The following is a 16,066-nucleotide window of genomic DNA, read 5'->3' on the forward strand; positions in this document are numbered from 1 at the left end:
CTGCAGTTTATATCAGTGAGGACACTTGCAGAGAGGTAAAAAGAGAAGATGAATAATAAAACATAAATCAAGAGAGATACTGAGAAAAGAGAGAGGGTCAACAAGACAAGCCAGTACCTGCCAGGCATAATGATCAGCCAATCAGCACTAACGAACAGCGCCTCTGACCAGACTGTTTTGTGCAGGCACACCATGGGCTTTTCAAAGACAGTGATGGAGCAGTCAATGGTTTATAAACCTGAGTTAAAGTTTTCTTGCTTACCACAACAAGAAAAGTGCCATGGTTTTCAGTACCATCCTGTCAGTCATTCAGTCCAGTTGTTTGTACATTCATGTTTTAAATCTGCTGTCAGTTCAGACCCTGACATTCCTTCCCGTTGATTCACCCGACCTGCTCCTCCTGCCCACTCACCTGCTCACCTGTTCTCCCTAGTATATACACCAGTCCATTTCCACTTCCTGTCTGGCAGATTGTCTTTGTGCCATACGTCTTAGCTTTCCATCGCTCTGTTCTCCGCTTTGTTTCAATCCTGATCGTCTTTTGGACCTTGTCTGTGTTTTTTGGATTTTGCCTCAGCCCTTTCCTACTTTGTTTGCCTGCTTGGATTTTTGTATCCTTGTTTTATTTTTCTCTCTAAGTAAAGACTCTTTACTTATATATCTTCCTCCTGAGTCATGCTCTCGGGTCCCTTTTCTGAAAACCGTGACAAAAAGTCTTTTGAAACTGTGAGCCTGCAGACACAGAGTCTGAACCTCTCTGCTGTTGGAGACTGACCTCAGTGTCAAGCTGTGACTACATGAATATCGTGTTTTTTTTTTTTTTTTTGCTTTACTGTCTAGTTCTGCTAAAGATTTTTTTATTATATACAGCAAACACATGACAAAGAAAAGATTTAATTAAAAAAAGGGCAAAGGAGTAACACACACACGCACGTACACACACACACACACACACACACACACACACACACACACACACACACACACACACACACACACACACACACACACACACACACAGCGTCCATGAAGATGGAAATTAAGACAAGAGAAAAGAGACTATAGCGTCACAATCACCAGACGAGCAGAAGTTGTCAGGGAGACTGGAGCTACGTGAGAGTTTGGTTGGGGTAAGATCAGATGTGCTATTTGTGCGCATGTTTATAGGCGTATGTGTGAACATGGTCGTTTCAGTTTGTCAGGTTGTGTGTGTCGAAGAAGTGACACAGACTGAGAACAGACAGATGAGAGTGGGCAGATAAAAAACTCAAATTTAAAAATGTTTATATTATACTTTTTTTTTTTTTACATTCATATGTGTCTGTTTGCAGGCGTACACTGGGGGTGTACAGACAGGGGGGTAACAGAGATAATAAATAAGGCTGAAATCTTGTTAAATTCGTGGACTTTGTTTCTAACGCCATTAGTCTGTCCATTGAGATGCAGGCAGATAACAGGTGTTACCACTGCAACATTAAGAGACTGCTGAAGCATTTCTCTCGGCGATGGCGGCCTTTGTGAGCACAGTGACCCTGAAACATTCAAAACCACACTACAAGCCAGACAGCCACGCAGCCCGTCTGAGTCACTCTGAAAGAGCAATAACCCAGCCAGACGCAGAGACACAGCCTGAGACTGAGAGTGGAATGAGCAAGCACAGACTGTACAACTCTTGCCAGACTCACACACACACACACACACACACACACACACTGATGCAGTTAGTAGAAAAGTTGTTTGTTTTTGTTTGTTTCTTGTGAATTTCTATTGTCAGCGGTGGATTTCAGGGAACCTGCTCTAAGTGTTTGTGTCCTTGACAGTTTTAAAGCTGGTGATTTTAATTACAGCAACAAACTGTGTCTAATATCTGCAGTTACTATCTGCTTTCTACTGACTGACACCGAGAGATGCAGAAAGGAAACAAACACAAATGTATGAGGAGTTTGAGTAAAAGTGGCACCAAAACAAGTTACTGTTACAAGTTGATACTTTTCAAAGCACAGAAGGTTATCTGACAATACGTTTGTTTTATTGCTTCTTCATATTCATCTTAGAGATTATTTTCCAAAAAGGATGCATATCATTTTGGAGGAAAACAAGTCTTTAGAATAAAATACCACAAGCAGTAAATGAGGAGAAAGCAAAGAACAAATCAGGAATAACTGAGTGACATCTCACTCCAATAAGTCACTGAGTTTATATGTGAATAATAGAAACATATAAATTATCACCTTTTGTGTCAATAAAACCTAAACTACATCCTGTGCCACATCATCTGAATTTGAATTCAATCTTTTGTTTGAGCTTCTTCTTCTCTTTATTCGCTTTGCCATCTGTAACCACAGCTGGACTTTGACAACCATCACAAAAAACTATTGCTGAGCAACTCACTGTTCCGCTCTGCTATAATAATTAAAATCTTTGATGAGTCAGAAATGAAATTGTCAGAAAACATCTCACAATTCAAAACATAAAGCTCTGCGGCCTTGACAAGGACCAGGAGAACAGGAAAGAAATGCAGCTCAAAAATAAAAAACACATTTGTACTTACGGGTCATCTGTATCGCTCTCTGTCTCGCTGTCAGCCCCGCCCCTATCTGTAGGAGGATTGTCATTGGTCGGGGGAGGGCATGATGGCGAGCCCCTTTCTAGGTCTGGAGGGCCAGTGCGACCGTCACTCACCAGGGCCACGCCGCAGCGAGGCTCTGAAAAATAAAAAATTTGCCACTTAGTGAAAAGCTTTATGAAATGAAGTAACAGCACCACGTGTGTAAACGCAGGGCTGCCCTGCATGAGTAGGTCTGGCCAACTCACTGTGGGAGGTGTGACGAGCTCTGATTACATCTACTATATGTTATAACATGTTGCAGTAGTGAGACAAAAGCACTTCACATATACAGGAAATGTTCCCTCAGCGGTTTAGTCACTACATCTGCACATTACAGAAGTATTTTGCCATTAAATATAGTAATTACAGGACTGAGTTGACACTGTTTTGTTTTTTTATACTGCAGGTGCTGTTTAGTGAGTTTGCTTCCTTTCACTGGGTTTATCCTCATCCTTATAACTTACAGGGTTTTTTTTAGCATTTATTCCGATGGGAAAATACTTAAAGGACTATATACACACTGTGGTGTTTGATACAGCAATGAATGGGATCCTATCTGGCATCTATTTTGATAATCAATTAATCCGTTCAGTCATTTTACAAGCAAAGATGCCAACAATTCACTGTTTCTTTTGACTGTTGGCTGGACAACACAAGCAATTTGAAAATATGATCTTAAACAATTAACCCTACAACAGTCTACACCTTGCAAAAATAAAGGAAAAATTACTTAAAGACCTAAAATAAGGCGTTGTGAAGCTCTACAGGAAAGAAACTGCAGTCCTCAGATTAGCTTTTAGATTACTGACTGTTCCCACCAGTCAAAATTAGTCCATGAATAAAATTTAGCACTTGAGTCAATAAACAGTGTTATCAACAATGTTACTGGAACTATATTGGTGTAAACACCAACTGTGCTGAATTGCAATTCAGTCGCAACTGTTTTGGGAAACACTGTCTTGGCTGCTGGTTTGTCCAACCAACATTTGTACTTGAGTGTTTTGGCAGAGAAACACAGCTCTATGATTATTTTATCTATTCCCATTCACTTGAAAGGGAAAGTGGTCTCAGACTTTTGGACCCCACTATGTGTGTGTGTGTATACGTATACGTTTACATTCATTTATATAAGCTGTAAAATCAGACTTCTGTGTCTGTATTCTCTGTAAAAAGTCATGATGTCATGTCCAGAGAAAAGGAATGGGGTCATTTGCTACCTTTGCTCTGATTGACAAGCTGTTGGCCATCAGCAGGCTGGGCAGCCACTCCTGATTGGCTGGGCTCCAGGAAAGGGACGAGCGAATGCCAAGGGAACACTGGCACCGACCGAGGCTCCACGTTGGTCCAAACTGTGGGAACAAGCAGGGAGAGAGAAGAGAGGAGGGGAGGGGGAGAGAAAAAGTGAAATGTCATCATGTTTATCCATTTCAGCATCATGGATTGTAGACAGAAGGTAGCGCTCTGCCCTCTGGCACCATGTGAAATCCTATGTGATCGTCAGCCAGCGATGAGCTCAAGAGCTACTAAAAACTACACTTTCATAGAAACTGCCAGAGACCCAAGACCATGAATGGAGTTGTGTATTCAGTCGCCTACTCTGCCCCCCCTTTCCACCACCACCACACACACACAGAGACCATCCCCCAGGATAATGAGAGTTGAGGGGTCATGTGGTGTGTGATGTGATGAAGGAACCTGTTATTTTATCCACATAGATTCCAGACTCCAGACTTACTCGCCGTCTAGACTGCTGCCACACTGCTGCCTAGCTTCACACTCTGAACCCAACTGTCTCTGCAGTGAGAACATTTTAAGCCAAGAAAGAAAGACTACACAGTACATTTTCAATCTGTGCACAAATCTCTATCACTGCATCTTAGGTATGAGTGTTATGGTTAAAAGAAATGATTTTTCCTGATACAGACGTATATCACAATATCATATATAAAACAGTTTAAGTGATTTTATCAGACAAAACTGTTGGTCAGCTGACCCACCACTGAAATATACACACAACACTGACACAACACCGAAACAGCTATCAGGTGGAATACCATGAAACTTTGTACAGACATTCATATCGCAGAGCATGAATCCCAGTGACTTTGGTGATCACTGGTTCATGGTCACCTCAGGATTACTGTAAAATAACTGGTGATCCCTTAACTTTTCATTTAGCATCATTATCAATCAATCTATCAACCAATCAATCAATCAATCAATCAATCAATCAATCAAACTTTAATTATATAGCACTTTTTTTATACAGGTTAGTGCAGTTCAAAGAGCTTCACAGACTGATGAGCTAAAAAGAAAAGGACAAATCAAGTGAGAAAGCTGACGATGAGATACAATAATCGATTTAAAAAGCTATAATAACATTAAAAAAATAACCCTAACATAAAATAGAATAGGATGCAGTAATAAAATAATAGGTAAAACAGAATAAAATACAAATAAATACAATTTAGATCATAATTACAATAAAATAGGTTAATAAAATAAAGTGACTAATGACTCAAAATGTATAAATATTTGATCCTCTTGTTAATATCGTTGGGGGTTCAGGAAGTAACCAGCTAACCTTGTGAGCGCTTTTTTACAAGCAGAAATCAAAATACCAAACATATATTTATCCAATCATCTTGCCTTAAAATCATTAAAAAAATAGCCTAAAAATAGCTTGGAAAATTGCAGATCAGTGTCAAATATGCTTTTTTTGTACTTTGTGATTCTGTTAAGCTCTAATTAAAAATTCCACAGAATCATTAAAATATAATGATTCTATATTACATACATTTTACATTACATAAAATGTTCATATCATCACAATACAATTACACTGAAAGCTCTATTACTGCTAATACTAATATGACAACCACAAATACTCATACTATTACAACTTCAACAAACACCAAAAGTGGTACAACAACTTTAACCAGAGCTGTTACTACTGATTCAATTGCTCCTGAATTTTTTTAAATTTTTTTTCTACTTTGGGAATCAGTGAAGGACTTCATGGTTTTGTGTTACTTCAGCAGTGATCATTCGTTTCTGAGAGTGGTCTAAACTAAAAACAGTTTCACCCTCCTCTCAGGCCTGGTGGAAATAAATTGGCTGTGAACTCTATGCTGCAGCACTGCAATGTCCAGTTTCCGTTTCCATGAATAATTTTATAATAAAGTATTAAAATGGTCTATATATAGCGAACCATTCACTGACTGTGGCTAATTTGAAACAGAGATCCAGATCCTGCAATCCTGAGTTAGACAACGAGGAAAATGTAAAAACATCCAGGACGCTCTGTTGATGCTGTTGGTTGGTTACACCTACAACAAGTTCTCTTTTAAATGCTGATTCTGGTGTCACATGACTATGATCACTGCACTGCAACCTTTGCACTCCTCACTACTCACTGGCAGTTTATGCTGCTGTTTGCATGAGGAACTTCAGCAGAGGAAGTGAGGATTTTTCAGGTTTTACACACACACACACACTACAGTACAGTACAGGTCCCTGTCTTTAAGTGGGAAAGACCAGAAATAGTACTGACATTTATTACTGTAAAACATATGTGTATATCTTCTTGCTTTCTTTCTTATTTTCTGGTAGGTCAAGGGTCAAATTCAGCTACACAGCAGCACCTCTTAAGGTTGTAGGGATTCAAAGGTTTGCTCAAAAACACATCAGCAGTAAAGCTCAATAGATCCTGGATTTTTAAAGCTGTTTTTTTTTTTTTTTTTTTTTTAAGTTAACAATATATAAGATGAAAGTAATTCCCTTTTTTAAATATAAATACAGAACACAAACAAATAACAATATGGATCCCTGAGATTTTTTTTTTTTTTTTTAAGAATTGTGACTGAGATACAAACTGAGAATTGGAAAAATCGACTTGTCAGTGCTCTCTGGTGAACAAATGATGCAGTAAGCATTTCTTATTTATTTTGATGCAATTTCTTGTTCCTTATTGGCCAAATGTTGTTGATGTTGCAAAAGAAATGGCAATGATATGACTTAAAGTCACTCTGGTTAATCTTTAAATTGAGAAAACATGGTGGAATAATTAATAATAAAGCTTAACCGTATAAATATATATGTTTTCTCTTTTCTGCTCTTTCTATTCAACAGTTTTTCATCTAATGACTAATGATTAATGTCTAATGGAATGGAGCCATGTAACTTAACTGTCCATTTAAATTGCTGAACCTTCCAAAATAAAAGGAGAAAAAGGAAAACTGGTTTGTCATTGAGTGGAATGCAGTTAACTTGACACCAAAACTGTTATATCTGCAAAAACAGTTAATATCAACCAGTTTATAGGTGTAGGTTTAATCAGCAGTGTGAATACCAGCCAACTTCAGGGACTGAGCCCAGGTTGTTTAAAGTAATATCTCCATTCTCATTAAACCTGAATGTTATCAGGAGGGTACATCAAACTCTGATGTAAACGTTTTAATTAGTCTGTGTGGCCACATGTAATCAGAAGCAGGTTATCAGGAGATTTAAGACAAATTTAACACTTTTTTCAGACCTTTCAGTCAATCTTGATTTGTATTTAAGACCAAATTAGTAATCTAAATAATGAAACTGGCAGCTGACAGAAACAGACTGTTTCCATCTGAATGTATCTTATGACAGTTCTGGTACTAATCTGAATGAACAGTGCAACAGGAAATGTTTATATTGTCAATACTGTATTAACCCTGTCGTGCAGCATCAGAATGTGACCCACTGAAAGCGCGAAATCAACACTCTGCACTTCTTCCACCCACTGATGTGGTCAAATTTGATCAGCTTAACTTTCCAACTCAGTCTCAACTAAATGTCACTGTGTAAGGGTTAAAACTAAGAAATTCAATTAAACCTGTAGTAGGTGATATTTTAGCAGTACCTCCAAAAGGATAAAGCTGCTGATCTTGTCTATTTTTCTTGGTGTCAACAAATCCCATGAACTTACTCCACTTAATCCTACTAACAAGTATGTGTGTGTATGTTTTGTGTAACCGAAACTGATGCATCTTTTTCCACACAAAAACACTGTTGCACTGAGTGACATTTTTCTTATCTGCGATGAACAAGTTAATCCAACCTTATCACTCCTGTAGTTACCCACAAAAGTACCAAATGTGTATTAATGCACTGCTGAAAATAGTCAACATATGCACTTTTTACTCCTGTTTGAGTAATGTTTGCTAAACACTACCGTGCCCAGCTGGGCCTGGATATTACTGAGCCCGAGATTTTAAGAATGAAACTTTTCACTGGTGACAAAGTTTTGAAAAATGTACTTATGGGCCTGTGCACCAAAGACTGGGGGAAGTTGAAAAGAGAGATGCACTAACACACTGTTGGTTTTGGGCTTTTTATGGGATTTGCTGACTGTGAGAAAAATACAGAATAGCACCACCTCACCCTTTAACGTGTTAAATAATAGGACTTTGAGATTCTTCAGACTTTTAAAAGGACCTGCTGACACTCAAAAGAGGTGAGGCATGAATATCCCAGCAACAGTGGTGAGTTGTGAAAAAATATCAAAAACAGAAACACTGCTCGGATATCCATCTGTCTCTATTGGTTTCCTTGAAGTGCTGACAGCGATGACATGACTAGCAAGTGCCAGCAGTGAAAAAGAAATACGTCTGATGGAGTGAACAGCTGTCTTCGTGCTTTAAGGTGGGAAAATTATGCACCTGTCCTCTGACTACACATCACTACCACTGAGGAATTTTCCAAATAATTCCTCCTGTGGGTGTAAAAGCAATAATATAGTTCCTCAGCTGTGTAACAGTATGGAACCTCAGCACTTCTTCTTCACTGAAGGCTGCAGATGTACTCGAAGAGAGCAGTAATGAAACTTGTGATGCTAATGCAGCTGCACTTGAGCTGGGCTATATTTAGGAGAGATCTCAGCCGTGGGGCCTCCACTGCCTTCTGCCTGTGTTTGTTTCTGGGCCCGCTGTGGCTCTAGGTGTTTTTAAAAATGTATGGCGGAGGAAACGTTACGCTACAGAGGCAGGTGGCTGTTAGCGGCAGTGCGAGGGATGTGAGAGGGAGAGGGAGAAATAAAAAAAGTGCACTTCGGTAATCAGCTCAGGCCTCAACGCTTTACTGCACTAATTCTACCGGTGGAAACAGTGTATCCATGACAACATGCCGGCAATACGATTACTCCTTTTTCTGTTGAGAGTGATGAAACACATTCACATCACGCTGGACTTGCCCTTGATGCCCTGTCTGAGGTTGTTGATTGTCTGGAACACTGAGATGAGTGTGTGTGAGTGTGTGTGAGTGAGTGTGAGTGTGAGTGTGTGTGTGTGTGTGTGTGTGTGTGTGTGTGTGTGTGTGTGTGTGTGTGTGTGTGTGTGTGTGTGTGTGTGTGTGTGTGTGTGTGTGTGTATGTGTGTGTGTGTGTGTGTGTGTGTGTGTGTGTGTGTGTGTGTGTGTGTGGTGGAGGAGGGGGTGTGAATCTCCTCGTTGCTCTCTGCACTCTCTGCTCTCAGTCTTACATGCCTAGACATGTTAATATTCTCAGTCTCCTTTCAAAGTTTCAGTAAAACACCCCCTTATCTCTGTCTCACACGCACACACATACGTACATATAAAGAGGGTGACACCCCATGCATACGCACATGCACTCAGCAACTACACACAATGAGTCACACATTACACACAATGAGCAGCAGATCTGGGTGGCTGCCTGAGCGACTCATATATTAAAGCTTTTCAGATCTTCCTCACAAAAAATGGTTTCACTCTGAAGTCATCTTCATCATTTGAACTAAGTCCAGAAATTATCATTTAATCAGACGAGTTATGAAATATTAAATATCAAAATTACGAAAGAAAAGATCCTCATGGTGTAAATTTCTCACTTGTATTCAATGATAAAAACAAATCTTCTGCAGCTGCAACTATGCCAGTTTCCTGATGGCATATTAACTGAAAGATGCACTGTATAGTAATTATCAAATATACTTTTTACATGACTACGTGTCAATATGAACTGTATATTGCTAATATTTCTCTGCACTAAGACAAATCCCTGTAAATTTATTACACTTTCAGTTTTCAGATTTAGAAAGTGATGCATCATAATGATACAAAATGAGACGTCAAGCCTTTTAAATGGAAACCATCTTCATATTCATATATTCAAAGTAACATTTCTCGAGTTTTGCCATACTGTAATATCGCAAGGTTGGCATGGAAACAAGCATACAGTATATGATGAATTTAAACACCTCTATTTCTCAGCGGCCAATTTTCTTACATCCAACAGTGTGCACACAAAGCTGACAAAATATTTTCACAACAGATTTTTTTTGCCTGAATAGATGCTTTAAAAGCAGATACACAGTGCTGATGATGGAAACATCACAGCTTTTCATCCTCTCTCAAACAACAGCGTGCTGCTTCTGTCTTTTATTTCAGAGTTAGCTGATGGTATGATTCAAGACGGCAATGATAACCAGGAAGCGATAAATATATTAAACAGTACAAAATCGACATGAAATGGACCAAAGCTTGGCTCACAATGCTCCTGAATGTTCATAAAGTGCCAAAAAAGTAATCCACTGTTTACTTTGTTTACCTGTAGCTTTTAATTGTCTTTTTCCAGTCAGTATAACATGCATGAATGCAATTACTTTCCCCCTGTGTCCACTGTGGCTGATTTTATGGGAACCTTGGTAATTGTTTACTGTGGGCTACTGGCAATAAATGCAGTATGCAGCCCAAAGCAGCAGGACATTGTACTTTATCTATCATGGCATATTATAATTTAAAAATAAAAATAAATCTGAATAAATATTCATTTATAACTCAATAAAAAGGGGTAAAAATGCCCTAAAATTGCAGATCAAGGGAGAAAAATGTCCTTTGGTTACTTTTCTCATACTGCAAGCAAACAATAGTACAATGTACATGAGTCATAACCATAGTACTCTGATGACACTCCTGGAACCTGAGAGAAATAATGAAAGCAAGACACACTAGACCTGATACAGAGATACAGCCTGTACATCCCTTCCTGTTTTACAGTATGGCAGATGTATGGCTCAGCAGACTTTGTATCTGACAGGAACAATGGACAAGGCCACGAAGCCTTGATGATCTCCCAACCCATCTCCCCCCGTCCTTCCTTACCAGTCCCTGGGCGTCCCATGATGATTTGCTTGCGTGGGGCAGGGTGAGGTGACTCAGCTGGCAGTATGAGTGGCAGCAGGGCGGTCGGCGTCGGGTGACAGGCTACCGGCTGTGGCAGTGCGCCTCCAGAGGCGTCCTGGTGTCCCTCAGGTTTCCTCTCCCTCTCCCTGCCTCCAGAGCCAGAGGAGGACAGGACTGAGGTGGACATCGACCCGGGGGTGGAGGGGCTGGACAGGGATGTGTGGCTCATCGTGGTTGGGGTCAAGGACTAGGAGGAGATGTCAAAAATGTATGTTTTATATTTGCAGAGAAACTTACTTATAGCAATAATAAGTAGATGTATATTCTCTATAACTAAAATGTTCTGTTAATCACACACAACATAGTTAGTCATTCTACTTCAATGTCACCCTATTAACTTCAATGCAGTAGTGGTTTCAGGGCTCTCACTCCAGGTCTCCACTGGACTCCACTGCTAGTATTTGGTACTCAAAATCAAAATCGAGGTTTTCTCTGAGGTATTTTTGAACTCACTTTCATGGTGGAGTCAGTTTCTAAGTCAGTGACAAAAATATAGAATTTACACATTGACCAAAAACATTCTGAATCAATAAGATGAACCTTTGATCAACAGCAAATGGACACCCTTCTCATGAAAATGCATCATTCATAGACGAATGTCTTGATCTTGATCAGTAACAGAGTTGGTGAGTTAAAATGTGCCAAACAACTTCTATGTCACAATAATAAACAGGAAATCTATTTTCTTAATTTCTCAAATGCAGAGAGCAGAACTGATAACGTCTGCGCTTATCGATAGTAGCTCCGGGGGCCTGTTTAATACTAGGTTTCGGGACCCATCCCTATACATGCCTCATATTCATGACATGAATATGTAATATCTTCTAATGCATGTTTTAAATTTTTTAGGGCCTAAGGTTCATGGAGGCCACTGGCTTGGAACAAAATGTGCTAAGGTTGGGGGATATGACGATATATACCATGAGCTAATAGATACTATATTCTGTACTGTACCATTTATCATAAAAAATAAGAAATTGTTGCTTTCTTACCGAGCTGGAGGTGACCAGGACAAGTGTGGATGTGGGGTTGCGCAGAAGAACTGCACCATTGGTGGTGGCCCCATTGATAGGGACGGGGGCCTGAAGGCCGGGGGGAGCAGTGTGTTGGGGCTGGCTGTGCTCCCTGGACCTGCTTCTCTCTCTCCTTCCTAATGGGCCATCAGAGAACTTGGCCAAGGGAACATCCGGGTTGCGTACGATGACCGGGGAATCACGGAGGGGCACGATGCGCCGTGGTGAGGGTTCCTGGGGTAGAGGGGAGGGAGGGGTGGGAGAGACCAGCATTGGTGGAGGCGTGGAAGCGGCTGATGATGGTGGCCTGCTGGTGGCGCTACGGGGCCGGGGAAAAGAGAGTGAGGAGGGAGTTGTCGGCTGACTCTGGGGGGAGAGGACTCTGAAGGCGGCAGGGCTGTGGCCCAGGGATGGCTCTCCCACCACCCCCCCACCTACACCCACAAGCTGTTGCTGCTCAGGTTTGGTCTGGTAGTCCTGAACTGTCGGCAGTGGAGGGGGTGGGTGGGTGTCGAGCTTCCTCTTGCTGGGGCTCATGGGAACAGTAAAAGTGAGGTTGGTCTGAAAAGTGGGCACAATCCCCGACAGGTGGCGTTCTCGCTCAGCACCTGGTGTGCCCATCTTAGTGCCGCTGAGCTGGCGATGGCGGCGTGGTGTAAGTGAGGCAGGAGCAGTGATGGGGCTGAAGTTGGCAGGGCGAAAGCCAAAGAGTGGAGAGGGTGAGGGCGACGGGGTGGGGGAGAAGGGCGACTGGTTGGAGATGGGGGAGAATGATGGCGTGCCTGAGCGGGAGCCCCCCAGGGAGACCAACATTGTTGCTGCCTCACACTCATCAAAGTCGAAACGAGAGAGGTCCTGGGGGAGCAGAGAGGGAAGGACAAGGCGGGGACGGGAGTCTCCTCCGCGGCTGCTGGCCTCGCTGCTTTCCCGTGACGTCTCATCCCAGTCGAACTCTGAGCTGGCTCTCCCACCTCCCAGTCGGAGGTCAGACGGCGTTAGGGTCCCTGTGCTGCTGGCTCCGCCCCGCTCCCGGCCGCCTCCACTGGCCTCCATCTCCTTGGTCCTCATTGAGAGGTGTCTGGAGCAGTATCCCCGGCGCTGGGACTCTTTGGAGCAGCCCTCCCGAGAGCACAGTCTCCTCCACTGCTTCCCGTTGAACTTCTTCCGGATGCCTGTTGGCGTACACACCACATCTCCCTTCTTGTACTTCTGCTGGGCAGCTGTCAGCGGGGTGCGGGAACGTGAGGAAGAGGAGGAGGTCGAACCTGATCCGGATCCACCGCCACCTGCTCCTCCGCTGGAAGAACCTCCTCCTGAGGCCTTCTCTACTCTGGAGGAGGACGCAGTGGACGAGGAGATGGGAGGGAGAGGAGGGAGCTGGGGGGTGGTGAGGACAGCACCAGCTGCTGCAGCTGCTGCGGTTGCTGGGTCAAGGCCTAACAGGACAGGTGAAGGAGGGGGATGGGGGTTCAAAGCCAAGTGGGCGGAGGGGATCCCGATGCCCCGCACCACAGACAGGTGGGGACTGAGGTAGCCAGGCGGGGGCTTAGAGACGATGTGGCGGTGTTGGGGAACTGCCATTGGTTTGGCCCCAGGTATGATCGCCCCCATTGGGACCATGTTAAAGTGGGACACCTCCATGTCTTCTTCAGGGGTAAGTGGCATGTACGGGTGGTGTTGCTGCTGCTGCTGATGTTTTACACTGTTCTCCCTTTCTCGCTCTCGTTCCCTCTCTCTTTCCTGTTTCCTCTGGAGGTCTCTCTCCCTCTCCAAGTCTTTCTCAATTTCCCACTCTCGGCCTGGAGCCAGGCTGAGGACTGACGCTGGAGTTACTGGGGAGGTAATACTGTGGCCCAATGTGGACGAAACAGGGACCATGCCTGGGTAGGGCATCCCTCTCCCCACTGACCCCACTCCTGGAGCCATCCCCCGGCTCAGACGACACACCTCCTGCTCAACGTCCATCTCCTCCCTGTCCTCCCGCTCCCTCTCCTTTTCTCTGACCCCGTCTTCTCCTTCTCGTCCTCCTCCAGTCGGCAAATCCAGATCCCAAGGTGGCACCAGAAGCCGGAGTGTTTGTCGGGAGACCCACACCGCCTGAGTAGCACCAGCTGACCCTCTGCCGTCTTCTTCCTCGTCCACAGAGTGAGCCCTCTCCTCAGACAGCAGGACACGGTAGCGGTTGGCCACTGCAGGGTGAGTGTCTACCTGAGTCACCACACCCTCTCGGTACCACTGCCACTGGCCCTCGCTGCACTCCTCATTGCCAAACGGTACACAGACACGGGTGCCAATAGGTATTGGATGGACACCAGGCGGCGGGGCATCTAGAATAATGTCCACCACCCCTGGGGGGCTGTCATGTCGATACGGATAACGACACAGCGTCTTCTCCCCGTTCAGTTGCACCTCCAGGCTTCCATATTCGCCGCTGACCTTACGGACCACCCCAGCCCGGAACACCAGGTCTGAACTCCCTCCTTCATCCCTCCTTTCGCCTCCTCCTTCCTCGTCACTTCTCCTCCTGAGCTGGCGGGCGAGGACACGCTGATTCTTCAGCCCTTTGGCGAGGGCGTCTGACAGTGCGTCGGGGAGACTGGATGGTGCGTGTGCAGACATCTGCGTGAGGGCACGCGTGTCGCCAACTACCTCCAGGTCAGCTGAGTGCTCGCTGGCGGTGTCGGTTGAGGAGCAGCGGGGGAGGGGGCTGGGCGACACTCGCTCTGCGTCTCTCACCCCTTCCCCTCCTCCAGGCCTTTCCCTCTCCACTCCCAGCGACAGGGTGGGGGGTCCTGGGGAGCTGTCCTGAGTCCCCTCCCTGCCAGTAGTCCTGACCTGGAAGTCGTCCATCAGGCTCCGACTCTGACCACCGCCATCAGGGTGTGAGATGCTGATGTCACTTCCTGAACCTGTTGACCCGTGGTTGAGGACCCCACTGCTCAGAGGAAGAGGAGGGGGCGTGCTGGAGGCAGGGTTGCTATGGTTACCAGCAGTGTTAGACAAGCAGTGTTCAGAGGTGTACTTCTTCTTGGGGACACGGGCCTTGAAGGTGGCGGTTTTTCGGCTGGAGGCGGGGTTCGGGCTGTTGTTGGCGCTCGGTGTACTGCTGTTACTACAGCTGCTGCCTCCGCTGTCACTGTGGCTCCCGCTGCTCACAGCTGACCTCCCTGATCTGTCATCCGAGGATGTCAACAACTTCTCAGAATCCATCACAAGCGACACCGTCGTCTCTGATAGCCCCTCCCTGTCTGAAGTGTCCCGCGCTCTGATTGGGTCGGCCTGGGAGGACTCTGAGTGTGAATTAGAGGAAAAAGAAGAGGAGGAAGTTTGGTTTTGTGGTGATCTGCTTCTGTCTCTGTTCTCATCTGAGTCTCTCTTCTCTCCTCCCTCTGGGGCGTCCCCCACTCCACGACGCTTTCCCCCTTTGGCCCGAGTGGAAGGAGGAGAGCGCCGGCCCTGCTTTTTAATCGGCTTCATCTTTTCATCTAGCTTGCCTTTTCTCCAAACAAGTCTTTTTATTTATTTATCCCAGAGATTCTCCTTGGCGTTCCCCTCTTGCTCTGCCTAGTTTTTTCTTCTTTCCCCTCCTTTTCCTCTTGCACTATTTTCCTCCTGTCTCTCTCATCCTGTCTTGTCTTCGTTGCGCGACTTCGGCACTTGCCCACCTTATTCCAGAGACTCTGAAAGAAAAGGAACAGGGAGTGTGGGTTACTCATGTGGCAAACATATTCAGACATGCACAAAGCCTATTCACCACACAGGATAGCTACTAGCTGCATGACTTTGAAAGGAAAAGTGACTGACTGAATCAAAATCAAACATCTGTGAAAAGATTCAAGTGGCATCAAAGTAATTCAAAATAAAAGCACAGCAAAGTGGGACCTTGTGATTACAGGCGTCATACAAAACAACCGTAATAAACAGTTAAACGTTAATTTTAAGAAATGTATTCCCTGCTAAATGATGCACCATCGTACTAGAGTAGTAATGAACATGACTCATCTACAAATTCATTACACATTAATTCATTACATAACAGGTTCTACTCACATTACACAAGGCCTGCAGACATACCAGGTACATAATGAAAACAGGAGGCCATATTGTACGGTAAACACAATGTAAGCTTACAACACTGTATGGAAATAGTGAAGAGCACTTTGCAATTTGCCCAGACAAGCCTTTCTGCATGCACTCCTCTCACACACACACACTA

At 44.1% G+C, this 16,066-nt stretch overlaps 1 protein-coding gene across 1 annotated transcript in view; it reads right to left on the minus strand.

Annotated features, from left to right (window-relative positions):
- Positions 1-15,525, minus strand: part of LOC111220829 (protein capicua homolog) — a 32,028-nt gene extending 16,503 nt beyond the window's left edge. The window contains exons 1-4 of the mRNA XM_022744066.1: positions 11,830-15,525; positions 10,757-11,024; positions 3,826-3,957; positions 2,552-2,705 (exon numbers count right to left, since the gene is read on the minus strand). Coding sequence (XP_022599787.1) covers positions 2,552-2,705; positions 3,826-3,957; positions 10,757-11,024; positions 11,830-15,327 — 4,052 coding nt within the window. The 5' untranslated portion in view covers positions 15,328-15,525. The remainder of the gene's footprint in view (positions 1-2,551; positions 2,706-3,825; positions 3,958-10,756; positions 11,025-11,829) is intronic.
- Between the last annotated feature and the right edge of the window lie 541 nt (positions 15,526-16,066).

Source organism: Seriola dumerili, unplaced genomic scaffold (assembly GCF_002260705.1).
Source record: "Seriola dumerili isolate Sdu_G_001 unplaced genomic scaffold, Sdu_1.0 BDQW01000078.1, whole genome shotgun sequence".
NCBI classification, from domain to species: domain Eukaryota; kingdom Metazoa; phylum Chordata; class Actinopteri; order Carangiformes; family Carangidae; genus Seriola; species Seriola dumerili.